This window comes from Kryptolebias marmoratus, linkage group LG4 (assembly GCF_001649575.2).
Source record: "Kryptolebias marmoratus isolate JLee-2015 linkage group LG4, ASM164957v2, whole genome shotgun sequence".
NCBI lineage: Eukaryota > Metazoa > Chordata > Actinopteri > Cyprinodontiformes > Rivulidae > Kryptolebias > Kryptolebias marmoratus.
The window spans coordinates 6,563,272-6,575,987 of record NC_051433.1 but is presented as its reverse complement, the minus strand read 5'-3'; the positions used below and the strand labels follow the sequence as shown (position 1 = coordinate 6,575,987).

At 38.1% G+C, this 12,716-nt stretch overlaps 1 protein-coding gene across 1 annotated transcript; it reads left to right on the top strand.

Moving 5' to 3' along the window:
• The first annotated feature begins 2,197 nt into the window (after window positions 1-2,197).
• slc16a1a (solute carrier family 16 member 1a) lies at window positions 2,198-11,736 on the top strand. The gene is made up of 6 exons (XM_017408563.3): window positions 2,198-2,530; window positions 4,587-4,647; window positions 7,276-7,512; window positions 10,232-10,375; window positions 10,467-11,240; window positions 11,335-11,736. Exons 3-6 carry the CDS (start codon window positions 7,296-7,298, stop codon window positions 11,559-11,561), a joined length of 1,362 nt encoding a protein of 453 aa, XP_017264052.1. The 5' UTR covers window positions 2,198-2,530; window positions 4,587-4,647; window positions 7,276-7,295; the 3' UTR covers window positions 11,562-11,736.
• The last annotated feature ends 980 nt before the right edge of the window (window positions 11,737-12,716 follow it).

Below are 12,716 nucleotides of genomic sequence, written 5' to 3'. Positions count from 1 at the left end.
TTGCTTTCTGAACCAGGTGGTTTCACATCAGATGAGGCAATGATCGGCCAGGTGTGAACAGGTACGTTCAGACAAAAGACTGAAATCTCTGCTATACGTCTTGTTATCATTGATTATGCCACTATTTGTGTATTGAAGAGTGCTGAAACGTTTAGATAAAGTGTTGCAAGTTGGTGAATGTTGCCAGTATAATATTTTAAATTAAGCACTTCCTTGCGCAAACCTTTTTTGTTTTTTATCCATGGATGCAGGATGCTGTACCCTGAACCCTGATTAGTGCACATAAACCCCTGATTAACCACCTCCCTCTTCAAATGCAGAAAGTTCTCTGGTTCTTGACTGTACACAATAGGATTAGAACAATCAACTCCCAAGGCACCGGCAGGTCTGACACGTAGACACAGACAACCAGATATCCTGGGATGTGCTGAGAGAAAGGGTGACGTCACTGTCCCTGAGTCAGTTGAGAGCTGGCGCTTTGAGTGATTATGCTGATGAAACAGGCAGATTCTGTACCTCCTCTGAGCAGCTACATGACAGAAAGCACCATTATTTCCTCAGAGGGACTGCAGAGATTTTGCTGAAAGGATACATTTGAAGAAACAAGTGAAAAGCATGCTGGGGGGATATTGTTCAACCTGACAGGAGCCGTCAAGTCCTTCTCAAATTTTTTGCAAAAATGGCAGCAAAAAGTGGCTGTGCATGCAGAAACAAAGTAGTCTTCAGCTAAAGGTAGTCTTCAGCTGAGAATAGCTACTCAATGTGGGTTGCACGTGCTCTGTTAAAGGGATAGTTCAGATGTTTTGTAGTAGGGTTTTATGGAGTTGTTGTCACAGTCAATAACTTGGAAGAGACAGCAGTCTGAATGATCTCAGTATGAAGAATCAGAAACAAGTTGTCAATAGTTTGTCAGGCAGGATTCCAAAAAGTGGATTTTGGAAATCTTGAAACAACATATTGCAAGGCAAACTGTGTTTAGTACCCAGTCGTGGTAACTATCTGATGCCAAGTCTAATGCTGTGTAAAAATAAATAAATAATTATTGCAGACTAAGCTAACACCATTGTTTTTTTTATCAGTTTTCCAAAATATACATTTTCTGCCTGGGTTTCTACCATTTTCTGTTTTGCATCACACCTAAAATGTGGAACATTATTGCAATAGACTGTGAACCAACAACAAACATCTATGTAAATAACCATCCAACAGAAAAGAAAAAGCAACAAAACAAAACTGGCAGAGGTGTGCAGGTTTTTTTAAATTTATGTTTAGACTAATTGCTATGATGTATTTGAGAGTCTGACTAGCTGTTAGCCTGACTCCTTGATGGGAATTTCTTCCTGATTCTCGAAAATGAGCTGCGCTGACTGCTATCTGCTGCAGGTAAGATACTGACTGCTCATAACCACAGAAAAGTTCATAACTGGGTATCCAGTTGTGAGCAAGGCATGAACATGGCTCAAAAATAATGACATACAGTATTTGAAGTTTTAATATTTGGGGGGGAATTTATATGTATTCAGGAAGTGAAAATGTTTTAGTGTCTGTTTTTGCAAATCTTTCATTCTCTACACTGCTGATGCTGAAAAACACAAAACCAGAACACTGAATAGCAGGTGTTTGTCTATTGCATCAGCTAATATAAAAACAAAACACTGAAGATACTGGTGAGGACAAAAAGGAAATTTAGATATAACAATCTAAAAATAAAGATAAAAAGTTGTTTCAGGGTGTTAGGAATGTTAGGAATTTGAAAGCACTTTACAAATACATGCTGTTGTATACTATACTCGAGTTTTTCCCTTTCCCAAGTCCTAATATGGAAATATTAATAGCTCTACAGGGAGTCTGGGGAAAAAAGGCTTAAACTGAGTTGACCCCTGAAGTGTTCAAAGGCTTTCTTTGGGTGCTTGAGGTAAACAATGTTGTTAAGAAAACACTAATTAATTCTAGCTGAAATTCTCAATTGGTGATTAATCAGCTAAAATAAAAAAACAACATCTAAGAAGGCATCTAATCTTCTGAAAAGCTATTTTTTTTATCTCCTTGCACCACACATACTATTGTGGTGGATTACTCTGACCTTGTGTTTGAGCTTGGCACATGACAAAGGGGTGGGGAAAGCTTTGTAAGGGGCACGGCACTGATTCTCCCACGGCCAATAAGAACTCGACTGACCCAACAGTTTAGCACCATAGTGTCCAGATCAACAAGCTGTTTGATCTGGGCACTGAGAAAACTCCATTTCTCAACCTGACTTTTTTCACTGGAAACAGATGCAAGCAGATGCTCATGTGCCTCTGGCAACTTCTGGACTGTCACAGTAGCTAGAGAACAACAGATCCCTTCTGGCAAATCTGTCAAACATATGCAGTGATTCTGTTTTTGTTTTTTGATTTTTGATTTATTTATTTTTTAATTCATATTCAAATCCACTCAGTCACATTCAGTTATGTCTGCAGTGCATTAACGTGCCTTCAAGAGTTAATCTGCAGAGCTCATCTATTCTTGTTCAAGAGCTCCTGTCAAGGTAAGATGTTTGGGACACTTTACATGTTTATCATTTACCAACTATCACTCTGAAAAAGACTATTTAAAAACTTCATGAAGAGGTCTATTTTCGTTTGAATACTTTTGAATTCTGTTTTTGGACTACATCAATATCTATCATGTGATTTTTTTCTGAGCAAACACTTGATGCACTGTCCTCATCTATAATTATCAGGTTCATTAGGTTGTTTTGTGTGAAATCAGAAGCTCAAAGTCAGAGGAGGCCCCAAGCAGAGCTGCAGGCAAAATAAATCCGATCTCTTTAGACAGAAAAAAAAAATTAAAAGCATTAATTTTTTAACATCAAGCAAACTGCAATGTTTGTGATTTTTGCCAGTCCTGGTTTTATCTTGTTTTTTGTTTGTTTGTTTTGTTGTTGTTTTGACCGTTTCTTTCGTAATTATAACTTTGACGTTTAAATGAAGATAAAATATAAAAGACAATTGTGGCTTAACAGTCATCTAGAAAGAATTAAGAGATAATTATTATATTTAAAGAGCTGCCACAGAGAGCAAACCTAAAAGGAAAACTTTTTTTATTATTGGTTGTTTGTGAGTTTGTTTGATTTTGTTATTTGTGAGCCTGTGAAGAGGTGTCATTGTTTTACCACAGGAAGTAGGGGGTGCTGAGAGTGCAGCAGAACCTCTTGACCTCATGTCAAAGTACACAGTTAAAGAATTACTGAAAAAATGAAAGAATAAAACCAGATTTCATTAGTGCTGCATGTGCTTAAATTCCAATGATTTCAAAATATTGTTCAAAATATAAAGCATATTATTAACATGCTCACAGCCCCCCACGCCCACCCCCTCAAACTAAAACACATTTCTACACCTATCATGTTTCACCTGCATCAAACCACAGGAAGTGCAATCTCTGATGAAGGGGGGAGGTTGGGACGGAGGAGGGCAGCTAGTTGATGCTCGGGGCAGGACCACCAGAACAGTAATGTTTCCACCAACTTCAACAACTAAAGCAGCTTGCGGTTTTCGTAAAAGCTGTATTGTGTGTTTTCACACTTTATCTCTTTGGTATCAGACATTTATATGGACTCAGATAACGCCGTCTGTTTAGCCACACGTTGTTGCACAAAGACAGTATTGCACAAACCCCAGACTGTGTCGAAACACATCTATTCTTTGGTTTAAGCAACTATCTGATGCAAACGTGACGCCGTGTAAAAATCCACAATTTCATGTTTGCTTGACCCATTAGGAAATTTTCGAGGTTTGTGTTGATTTTGATGATGAACTTTATTCTTCCTTCTGTTAGTCATATTCTGAGCATCAGTTAGTTGTCCAGATTTCTTCCCACTTTCTTATAAAATGAACTATGCTGATAAGACAGCCAGTTAAATATTTCACCAAATTTCTCTTAAAAAGAAATGAACACCTGAATATTCTTTTGAGATCTTGGGGTTGACAAAACAGAAACCGAAAGAGCTATTTTAGTCAATTTAGCTGTTGGTTGAATCACTTCAGCCTTGTGTTCACAGACACTAAATCCAGTTTTACCTCCGTTTGTGTCCTGCACCCAGATAACCCTGCTTTCTGCTGGTATGTCAAGTAACACTTTAAGGTTGCCACTTTGACTGCTTTATTTAGACTTACACAATCTAAGGAGGTTCCATGCCTCTCTGCCCATTTGTCTTCTTATTTTATTCTTTTACTTGGCTTTACTGAATCAGCTCTGCAGTTTTTACTGAACTGCTTGAAACTTTGATCTCAGATTTTGAGCCATAAGATCAAGCCTTAGCATATGATGCTGCTCTTTTTATTCACCATTGTACTAGTTTTACAATATTATCTGGGGATTCTGTCTGCAAAAGCACGCTCCCTTTATTTATCATCTAAAATTCCTTAACTTATGTAAGCTCAGATTTTTATTTTTTATAGATATTGAAAAATCTGTCTTTGAAACTAGTAAAGAGCATTTCCCATGCACACTCTTTATTTGTACAGGCACCCTTGTGATTTGTAATGTCTACACTCACATGGTGAACATATTTTAACCTACCTTTCCTTATAATTATGCAGTTTTCAAAGGTGACCCGGGTGGAGGAAAATCCAGACCATTCATATCCTGTATTTATCACAGGTGAGAAAAATTACGAAACTTCTACACTGACAATCCACATTCACACTTTATATGGATTTAAATTGCCATAAAGACCCTGTCTACACTAGCTTTTGTTAAACTGATATTTAAAAATATTTTTTTCTCATATCACATTCTGACAAAAAACACTAAAATACCCACGCGGTGCCACTAGAAGGCGAGAACGTCCATTTTAAAGACATCAAAATACAAAGGAAGAACATTCTTAGCATGGCAAAAGACTTTACTCAAATAATTGCAGCTTCTTTTTAGTTTGTTTTCTATGATATTGTTTACAGTTTCCTCTGTTGTTAACCATTTCAACACAAAGTCAAAGTTTAGGATAAAGCAAAGCAGACAAAGATGATCCAGTAAAATCAACATTATTGTTTTGGGTTTTAGGGCACAAAGTAGTAGCGTGCATGTTCAAAATAGGCCGCTTCATCATTGTTTCTGAAAAGCTCCATACTTACTGTCACACATAGCTTAAAGAGATTCACTTTGGAAAGCATATTTTAAGAACATATACTTCTCCTCACTTTGTTTGTGGACGGGAGGTGCAAATGCAGCAGAAAACCTCCATTTTTAAAACTATTTGGTGTAGTGTGGACACGTCCAAAGTTACTATAACAGCTCCCAGTAATGCTCATTATGCACTAACCTGGACATTTTTAAAAAGGAGATTTTTTTTGCTGCATTTGCACCTCTCATGTATACAGTTATTTATGTATACACTTTCCTATATGCAGTAGTCCATGTGGACTCAAAACACAAAGCTTCAGAAAAACCATGAATGATGATCTATTTTGTGCACGCCCACTATTCCTGTGAGCCCCAGAAACAACAATAAATCCTTTTTCTACATTCTTTAATGTCTGTTTCACTTCATCTTGATCCTGTCACCATTAAACTTTGATCCTGTGCTGAAAGGTTTAACAACTGAGAGGAAAGTCTATCAAAGAGGAAAAAAAATCTTTTGAAGAGTCAATAGCCAATCTAATCATGTTCTTTGGATTTTGATATGTTGTTAATGTTCATATTCTTGCCACCTAGTGGTACAGTGCAGGTTTTTCAACAATTTTGTTAAAGTTGTTTGGAAAAAGACATATATCTTTTTTTCATAAACAAAGACAAAAATATAATATTGGAGTGTAGATAAGCTGTCAGTTTTCACCCACAGGGAGTTGTTGTGTGGAGCTTGTCTTACTTTTACTGAAATCCCATTAAATAATTTAGTTTCAATGTTTTAGCAGGCAGATTGCTCTGTTTAAATATAAAAACTAAAGAAACAAAACTACTTAAGACATTTCATAATTTAGTCCGAGAAGAAACTCTGTCAATAAATAGTCATTGTCATCAGAAAAAACTCAAACTTTATTTCACTTTCAACTCTGCTTTGATAAAAAAATGTGCATGTGAGGAGGGGTCCTTAAAGTTCAGTGAATTGGTTATATTAGCATCATAAAAAAATGTGCGTGTGAGGAGGGGGCCCTAAAGTTCAGTGAATTGGTTATATTAGCATCATAAAAAAATGTATCTATATTAAAACAAAAATGACTATTTCAAGCTTAGAGAGCATAAAGATGGTGTTCTCCATGAAAACCTTGAACAGCAACAAGGATCTGACAATGTTCAAACACAGACAACCACTTAATGTTAAAATATGTTGCTACATGTAATATATATGCAAATTTCATTACTTGTACCCAAGTGGTAACTAAATTGTTCTAAGTGAAAAGATAATAAAAGGATAAAAGAGATACTGGGAGTTCTTATTTCTCTGCTCCTACCTATTGTATCTGTAGAACAATATAGGAGGCACATTTACAGCTGCACAGCAGCAGCGAAACTCCCAGCTCAATAACAAGTTATTTTATACATTAAATATTCACTACTTGCTGCACACAACTGGCTTATCCAATAAGTTTTCAAAGCACTAAACCAATTCATCAACAAAATCAAGTCCTCCTCGGCTGAAAAACACTATATTATCACCCACTCTGGAGCACAGCCCTGGGCTATTGAGCAGTGTGAATTCAACATGTTTTCATGGTCTGATCAATGTTCTCCCTGGATAGTCTCCCCTGTGTAAACAATACAGTAAGCAGTTTGACTCTGCAGATGGACTCTTATTCATCACCTCTAAAGTGAAACTGTGGGAGATCAGTGGCTGAGAGCTCAGCGGACACACATGGAGAGCAATTCAAAGCAAAGCATGACCAGAAACAGAACCCCTGCTCTTAAACTCTGTTATTATTGACTAAGTGGTGAAATTCTTTTTGAAAAATCTGGTTCTTTTTTTTTATGAATACCTGAACTCTCAGCAAAGCAGGGGTACAAAGAAGCAGTGGTCAGGAGAGAAAACAGTATTATTAGCGGCATGGCAGTGTTTAGTGCAACAAGAAAGAGCCTCCATAGTTTAGTCTAACAGCTCTCTGCTCAGAAGACTGTGAGATGAAGAGTAATTCTTATGTTCACACAAAAGGCAAACAGGTTTTAATAAAGTTCAAAATATGTAACTTCTTCTTTCACATTTTGTTACAGATCTTTAATTAGTCACACGTCATCAACTGATTAACAGTATTAATTAAAGTATTTTGACAGTTTGTGTATTTTTCTCCTCTGCAGGCTATCATATCTGAGGAAAAATGCCAGTTGCCATTGGTGGACCTCAAGGCTACACACCCCCTGAGGGTGGCTGGGGTTGGATGGTGGTAGTTGGGGCCTTCATCTCGATTGGCTTCTCCTACGCGAGTGCCAAGTCGATCACTGTCTTCTTCAAGGAAATTGAGGTGATCTTCAATGCCACCAGCAGTCAGGTGTCCTGGATCTCCTCCATCATGTTGGCGGTCACGTACGGCGGAGGTGAGCTGCAACCCAAAAAACAAGCTGCCACACGTGGCTTTGTTAACACTTGACATTTAGCACATCAGGAAGCTTTATAGATTGAATCAATTTCTAGCTCTTAGCATGACTGTGAAAGATTTATTCCTGCTGTTTTTAGTTAAAAATCAATCTTTTTTCTGAAATGCAGACAAACAGAGAGGTTCTCGCTCTGATTTTGTCTAAATTTAGGCCCCAGATTTACACTCGGAAAATATAAAATTAAAATAAACATGTCATATTAGTGTGGCAACACTACTGTAACTCCTCTGTTGTGGAGCTGATGCAACACTATCTGTTTCAGGAACACAAAAATGGGTTTTAGTTTTCTATGCCTTTGGATTATTTTCCCTCATGCTTTGAGGAAGACCACCAGGGAGTTTGGGTTGTTGCTGCGGTGATGATGAGATGAATGAGACTTTGTGTGATATCGCGCACTTCTGGATGGTCAGGTGGTGATAAGTCTTTATTCATGCCCGTAAACAGAGTTCAAAGAGCCTCTGTTCTAAAACCAAACCACTGCAGTTACCTTTTCTTGAACACACAGGAAACTGAAAAACCTGTAACTAAATCACCTGAACTCAAAAAAAAAAAATTAAGTTGTTTTATTGACAAAATTAATACATCACCTTGTAAAAAAGACTTTTTCATTCTCACAGCAGTGTACAATTTATAGCGTCAGCAAGCCACAAACAGACTAAAACTGAACATATTCTTCTTTAGTTAGCTTTGTATCTATTGCACAGGTTTCACGGTGTTGAGCAAAGACTCAAAAATGCGATTTGTAATTTGCTGCATAAACCTTAAAAAAACAAAGCTGTCACATGTCTATTACAAACCAGAAAAACAAGTAAAACACCTCATCCAGACCAAAGCCAAATTACTGTACAACTGAAGTCAAATACTTTAAGGAATCACTGCTGCTTCGTGTTTAGCAGCTGTTTTCCTTAACATGCGTGCAGATGTAACTGGTTATGGAGTTTGACTGAAAGAATAGTTGATTTGCCTTTTCAGTTTACAGGCTGAAAAGCAAAGGATGGATCTAAACTTATGTGGTTAGCTGAAATAAGATCTGCAGATTTCCTAACAAGCTGCAACCTGTGGTGGTCTCAATACACAGACAGGTGACAACAAGAACAGCCGTAACCTTTTACTCATACGGTACTCGCATGCTTTGGATCCACTTGTCCCCTTAGAGGGAATAGTCTCCACAAATCAATACAAACTTGTTCTGAGAGATCACCTTTATCCACTCATGAAGGATCTCTACCCTGACGGGAACTGTCTCCTGCTGGATGACAATACCCACACACGCAGGGTGTGAGGCGTCACCGAACGGTTTGATAAATATGACAATAACTGGAACTACACGCTACGCTTTTTGCAGCCAGCAGATTACAACACAACTGGATATCAGTGTGGCCATTCTTCAGGAAGAATGGTGTTTTGTCATATCAGCAGATTTCCAAACTCGTAAAATCAACATTAATACACACAACATCTGCTCTGGCAGTGTGTAACAACCCTCTTTAATTTGTCATCCATCTGTACATGTTCAGGTATAACACACTTAATTATTGTAAATTATAAAATGCAAACAAACACAAATGACAGCTAGTTTTGCACAGTGCTCTAACTGAGAATACAATAAGGAAATGTTTTCTTGGGTTTTTTTTCAGTGCTGTGAGATTGCAGTTGAGTCTGTTCCCATCTGTATGTTAAACATTCTCAGCACATCAGCAGGAGAAGTTCATTAAAAGCCTACTGTTGCCTACCTCTGTACTCCTTCAATTTTTGATTCATTGCATTCATAATATTCTACACTGGTTTGTCTCCAACCTTTATATCCTAAGCAACCCTCCCTGCAAAGTGGAAGGAAAGAACTCATTGTTTTTCATGAAGACTGCCTGCATTACAATTTAAAAACCCTTTGTCTTGCATCGTGCTGGCAAATGAGTCTGGACAACCTCTAAACAAAAACTGTCAGTTTCCATTTAGGCTCATTGGGGACTGCAGGGATTTGGCAGGAAGGCAGAAGTGTCTTCCATGTGGAGCCTCATACTCATTTAGGCTGATGGTTATAAGTTGGAGATGAAGCCGGTGTTTTGCTACCTGAACTTTGCATACATTTTAGTCATTTGTCTGCAAGTCATAGTAATTTTCTTGAGCTGACGTTGAATCCTATCCTAATAAGTTGATTTACTATTGCCTCATTCATCAGGTCTCTTTCTCTAACTTGTACACCAGCTGCCAAAACTGACAAATAAAAAAAAGAATTTCTGTTATTTTATCTCCCATACACACAGCAGTGCCAAAATCCCCACCACCCCCACAAAACACACACACAGACACAAATACCACACCTTCTTTTCTGAACTGAGATGCCTTCATTATTAATTTGAAGTGAATCTAAGTTTATTAAAAAAGGGGAATCTCAGTCAATTCGTATGAATCCCATAATCAAAGAAATGATTATTTCATTGCAGTGTTTGTGGTTCCTCTGACAGATCGCATTATTAATGGCAGAAGAACACGTCTACTGCAGTGCAGCACTGGCACAAATGATTGAAGAAGCTGTTTGAATTCGCTGAGCAACTCCTGTAGCAATGATGCCCCCTGGTGATAAAATGTAAAACTGTCCTTGTGCATGTTGTATTCCAAAATCAAACTGGGACTGCTTGTGTTTTTGTGTAATCTTTAGGTCCCATCAGCAGCATCCTGGTGAACAAATATGGGAGCCGTCCTGTCATGATGGTAGGAGGTTGTATATCTGGAATAGGTTTTGTTTCTGCCTCTTTTTGCAACTCTGTGGAAGCACTCTACTTTTGCGTTGGTGTGATGGGAGGTATGTAATTTAAAATTTTTCTTTTTTTTTAAATTTGGCTAGGTTGCATTCAAGTGTTCTTACATTTACATGTTTTTTTTTTTTTTTAAAGGTTTAGGATTGTCCTTTAACCTTAACCCTGCTCTCACTATGATTGGAAAGTACTTCTTCAAGAAGCGACCTATAGCTAATGGGATTGCCATGGCTGGTAGCCCCGTCTTTCTCTCCACCCTGGCTCCTCTCAACACCTGGCTCTATGACCAGTTTGGCTGGAGAGGAAGTTTTTTGATCCTGGGTGGCCTGCTCCTCAACTGCTGCGTTGCTGGCTCCCTCATGCGACCAATAGGACCCAAACCCAAGCCTGCAGAAAAGTCCACAGAGAGAAAGACTGTAGCGCAGACCATCAACACCTTCATCGACCTCTCGTTGTTCAAGCATCGTGGATTTTTGCTCTACATTATGGGAAATGTCGTCATGTTGTTCGGTCTTTTTGCACCACTGGTGTTCCTTTCCAATTATGCGAAGAGCAAAGACATTCCTAAGGAGAAGGCAGCTTTTTTGCTCTCCGTGCTGGCCATTGTTGACATGGTTGCTCGCCCCTCCATGGGCATCATAGCCAACACCAAGTGGATCCGGCCCAGAATACAGTACTACTTTGCTATTTCTGTGTTGTATAATGGCGTTTGTCATGTTCTAGCCCCATTATCAGTTGATTACAAAGGCTTTGTTATTTACGCCATCTTCTTTGGCTTCGCTTTTGGTTGGCTGAGCGCAGTGCTGTTCGAGACCTTGATGGATCTAGTGGGAGCCCAGCGCTTTTCAAGTGCTGTTGGGCTGGTCACTATTATGGAGTGCGCTCCCGTGCTGTTAGGGCCTCCGTTGCTTGGTGAGTACACAACCCACCACCACAACTGACTAAATCGTAATGTCACGTTAAACCAATGATGAGTCGTAACTCCTCGTTTTGTTTGTTTTCACAGGAAAGTTCAAAGATGTTTACCATGATTACAAGTACACGTACCAGGGCTGTGGGATTGTCCTCATCGTCTCCAGCGTGTTCTTGTTTATAGGGATGGGAATCAACTATCGACTGCTGGACAAGGAGAAAAAGGAGGAGGAGAGGAGGGCCAGGATGGGCGTTAGAGAACCAAAGCCCAGTTCTGTCAGAGAGGGGGTCGAGGTTAAGAATACAGAAGACTCTGTCTAGTTCTCCACACCTTGTCAGGATGTGTTTCTGAGCAGATCAGTTCTTTTCAGTGAGGTCTTTGAAATACTTCACATCAGCCAGCTTCTTCGTTTCACTTTGTGCTGTTTCAGAAGGCTGTAAAACTATTTAATTCTTTTCAACTGTTTGTTAAGGATTTACGCACATATCAAAACCCTTTCATTTCAAATAAAAACAAATGAACATAAAATACCTCCAATTTGCAGTGAGACCGGTCAGAAACATTCACTTTTGCTGGGACTTTTATGATGTTAAACGATGATACAGCATTCCTGATAGTCAAGGATGTAACTAACTTCTGAATTTACTCTACTCTCTTATTGTAATCTGTATCTTACTATTCAGATACTTATCAGTTATTATTTTATTATACAGGGTTTCCTGTTTTAAAACAAAACTATTTCTGTTTTAGTGTTCACTTGTTTGTATCTTGCTTAACTTTGCCACAAAGACCTCACAGCACAGGGCTTTTTGTTTTCAAAACTTTTTCTTTGTCACTCAGACTTTATATCTTCATAATACTAAAGCAAATTTTCAATTTTGCTAGTTTATTTTTATATACCTATATTTAGTCAGTTATGAATAATCCTGTGGTTAATAAAACCTTTATGCACAGCTTTGTGCGTTAACATGGTAGGAACTTATAACATGTATTGTGTACATATGGAACTTAGACAAATAAATTCACATTTAACAAAAAAGTGTTTGTTTTTTTCCTTGTTTTATTATCTATAACTTTTACAGAAATAATACAAAAACAATGGCATGCTAATCATGTAATCATTGTCTTTGATGACCCTCAAACATTAGTTAAAAATTCACTAATGCACCCAAAAAAACAAAACACATCTTTAGAAGTTAAATAAGACAAACACTGGATATTTGTTATAAGCATATGGGATGCTGCTTCTTAAGATAATAGAGTTAGAGAAAGATAGAATATGCCTTACTTACAAATTGTGAAGTGGCCTTTATTTAATTTGGAAATTATTTTGAGAACTTTCACAGGGGTGGAAATTAGCACCCGCCACCGGCCAAATGCGGGTAAATATTTGAAGTGGCGGGTGAATTTGATCAACACACACGCCACTGTGGTGGGTTGGCAATTTGAACAGAAAAGGTGTTATTTGTCCTCTT

Bases quoted from the DNA above. Each gene is read 5' to 3' on its own strand.
- slc16a1a (XM_017408563.3), top strand. From the start codon at position 7,296: ATGCCAGTTGCCATTGGTGGACCTCAAGGCTACACACCCCCTGAGGGT. The intron at 7,513-10,231 runs GTGAGCTGCAAC...TGTAATCTTTAG, and splicing joins GGCGGTCACGTACGGCGGAG to GTCCCATCAGCAGCATCCTG. The intron at 10,376-10,466 runs GTATGTAATTTA...TTTTTTTTAAAG, and splicing joins TTGCGTTGGTGTGATGGGAG to GTTTAGGATTGTCCTTTAAC.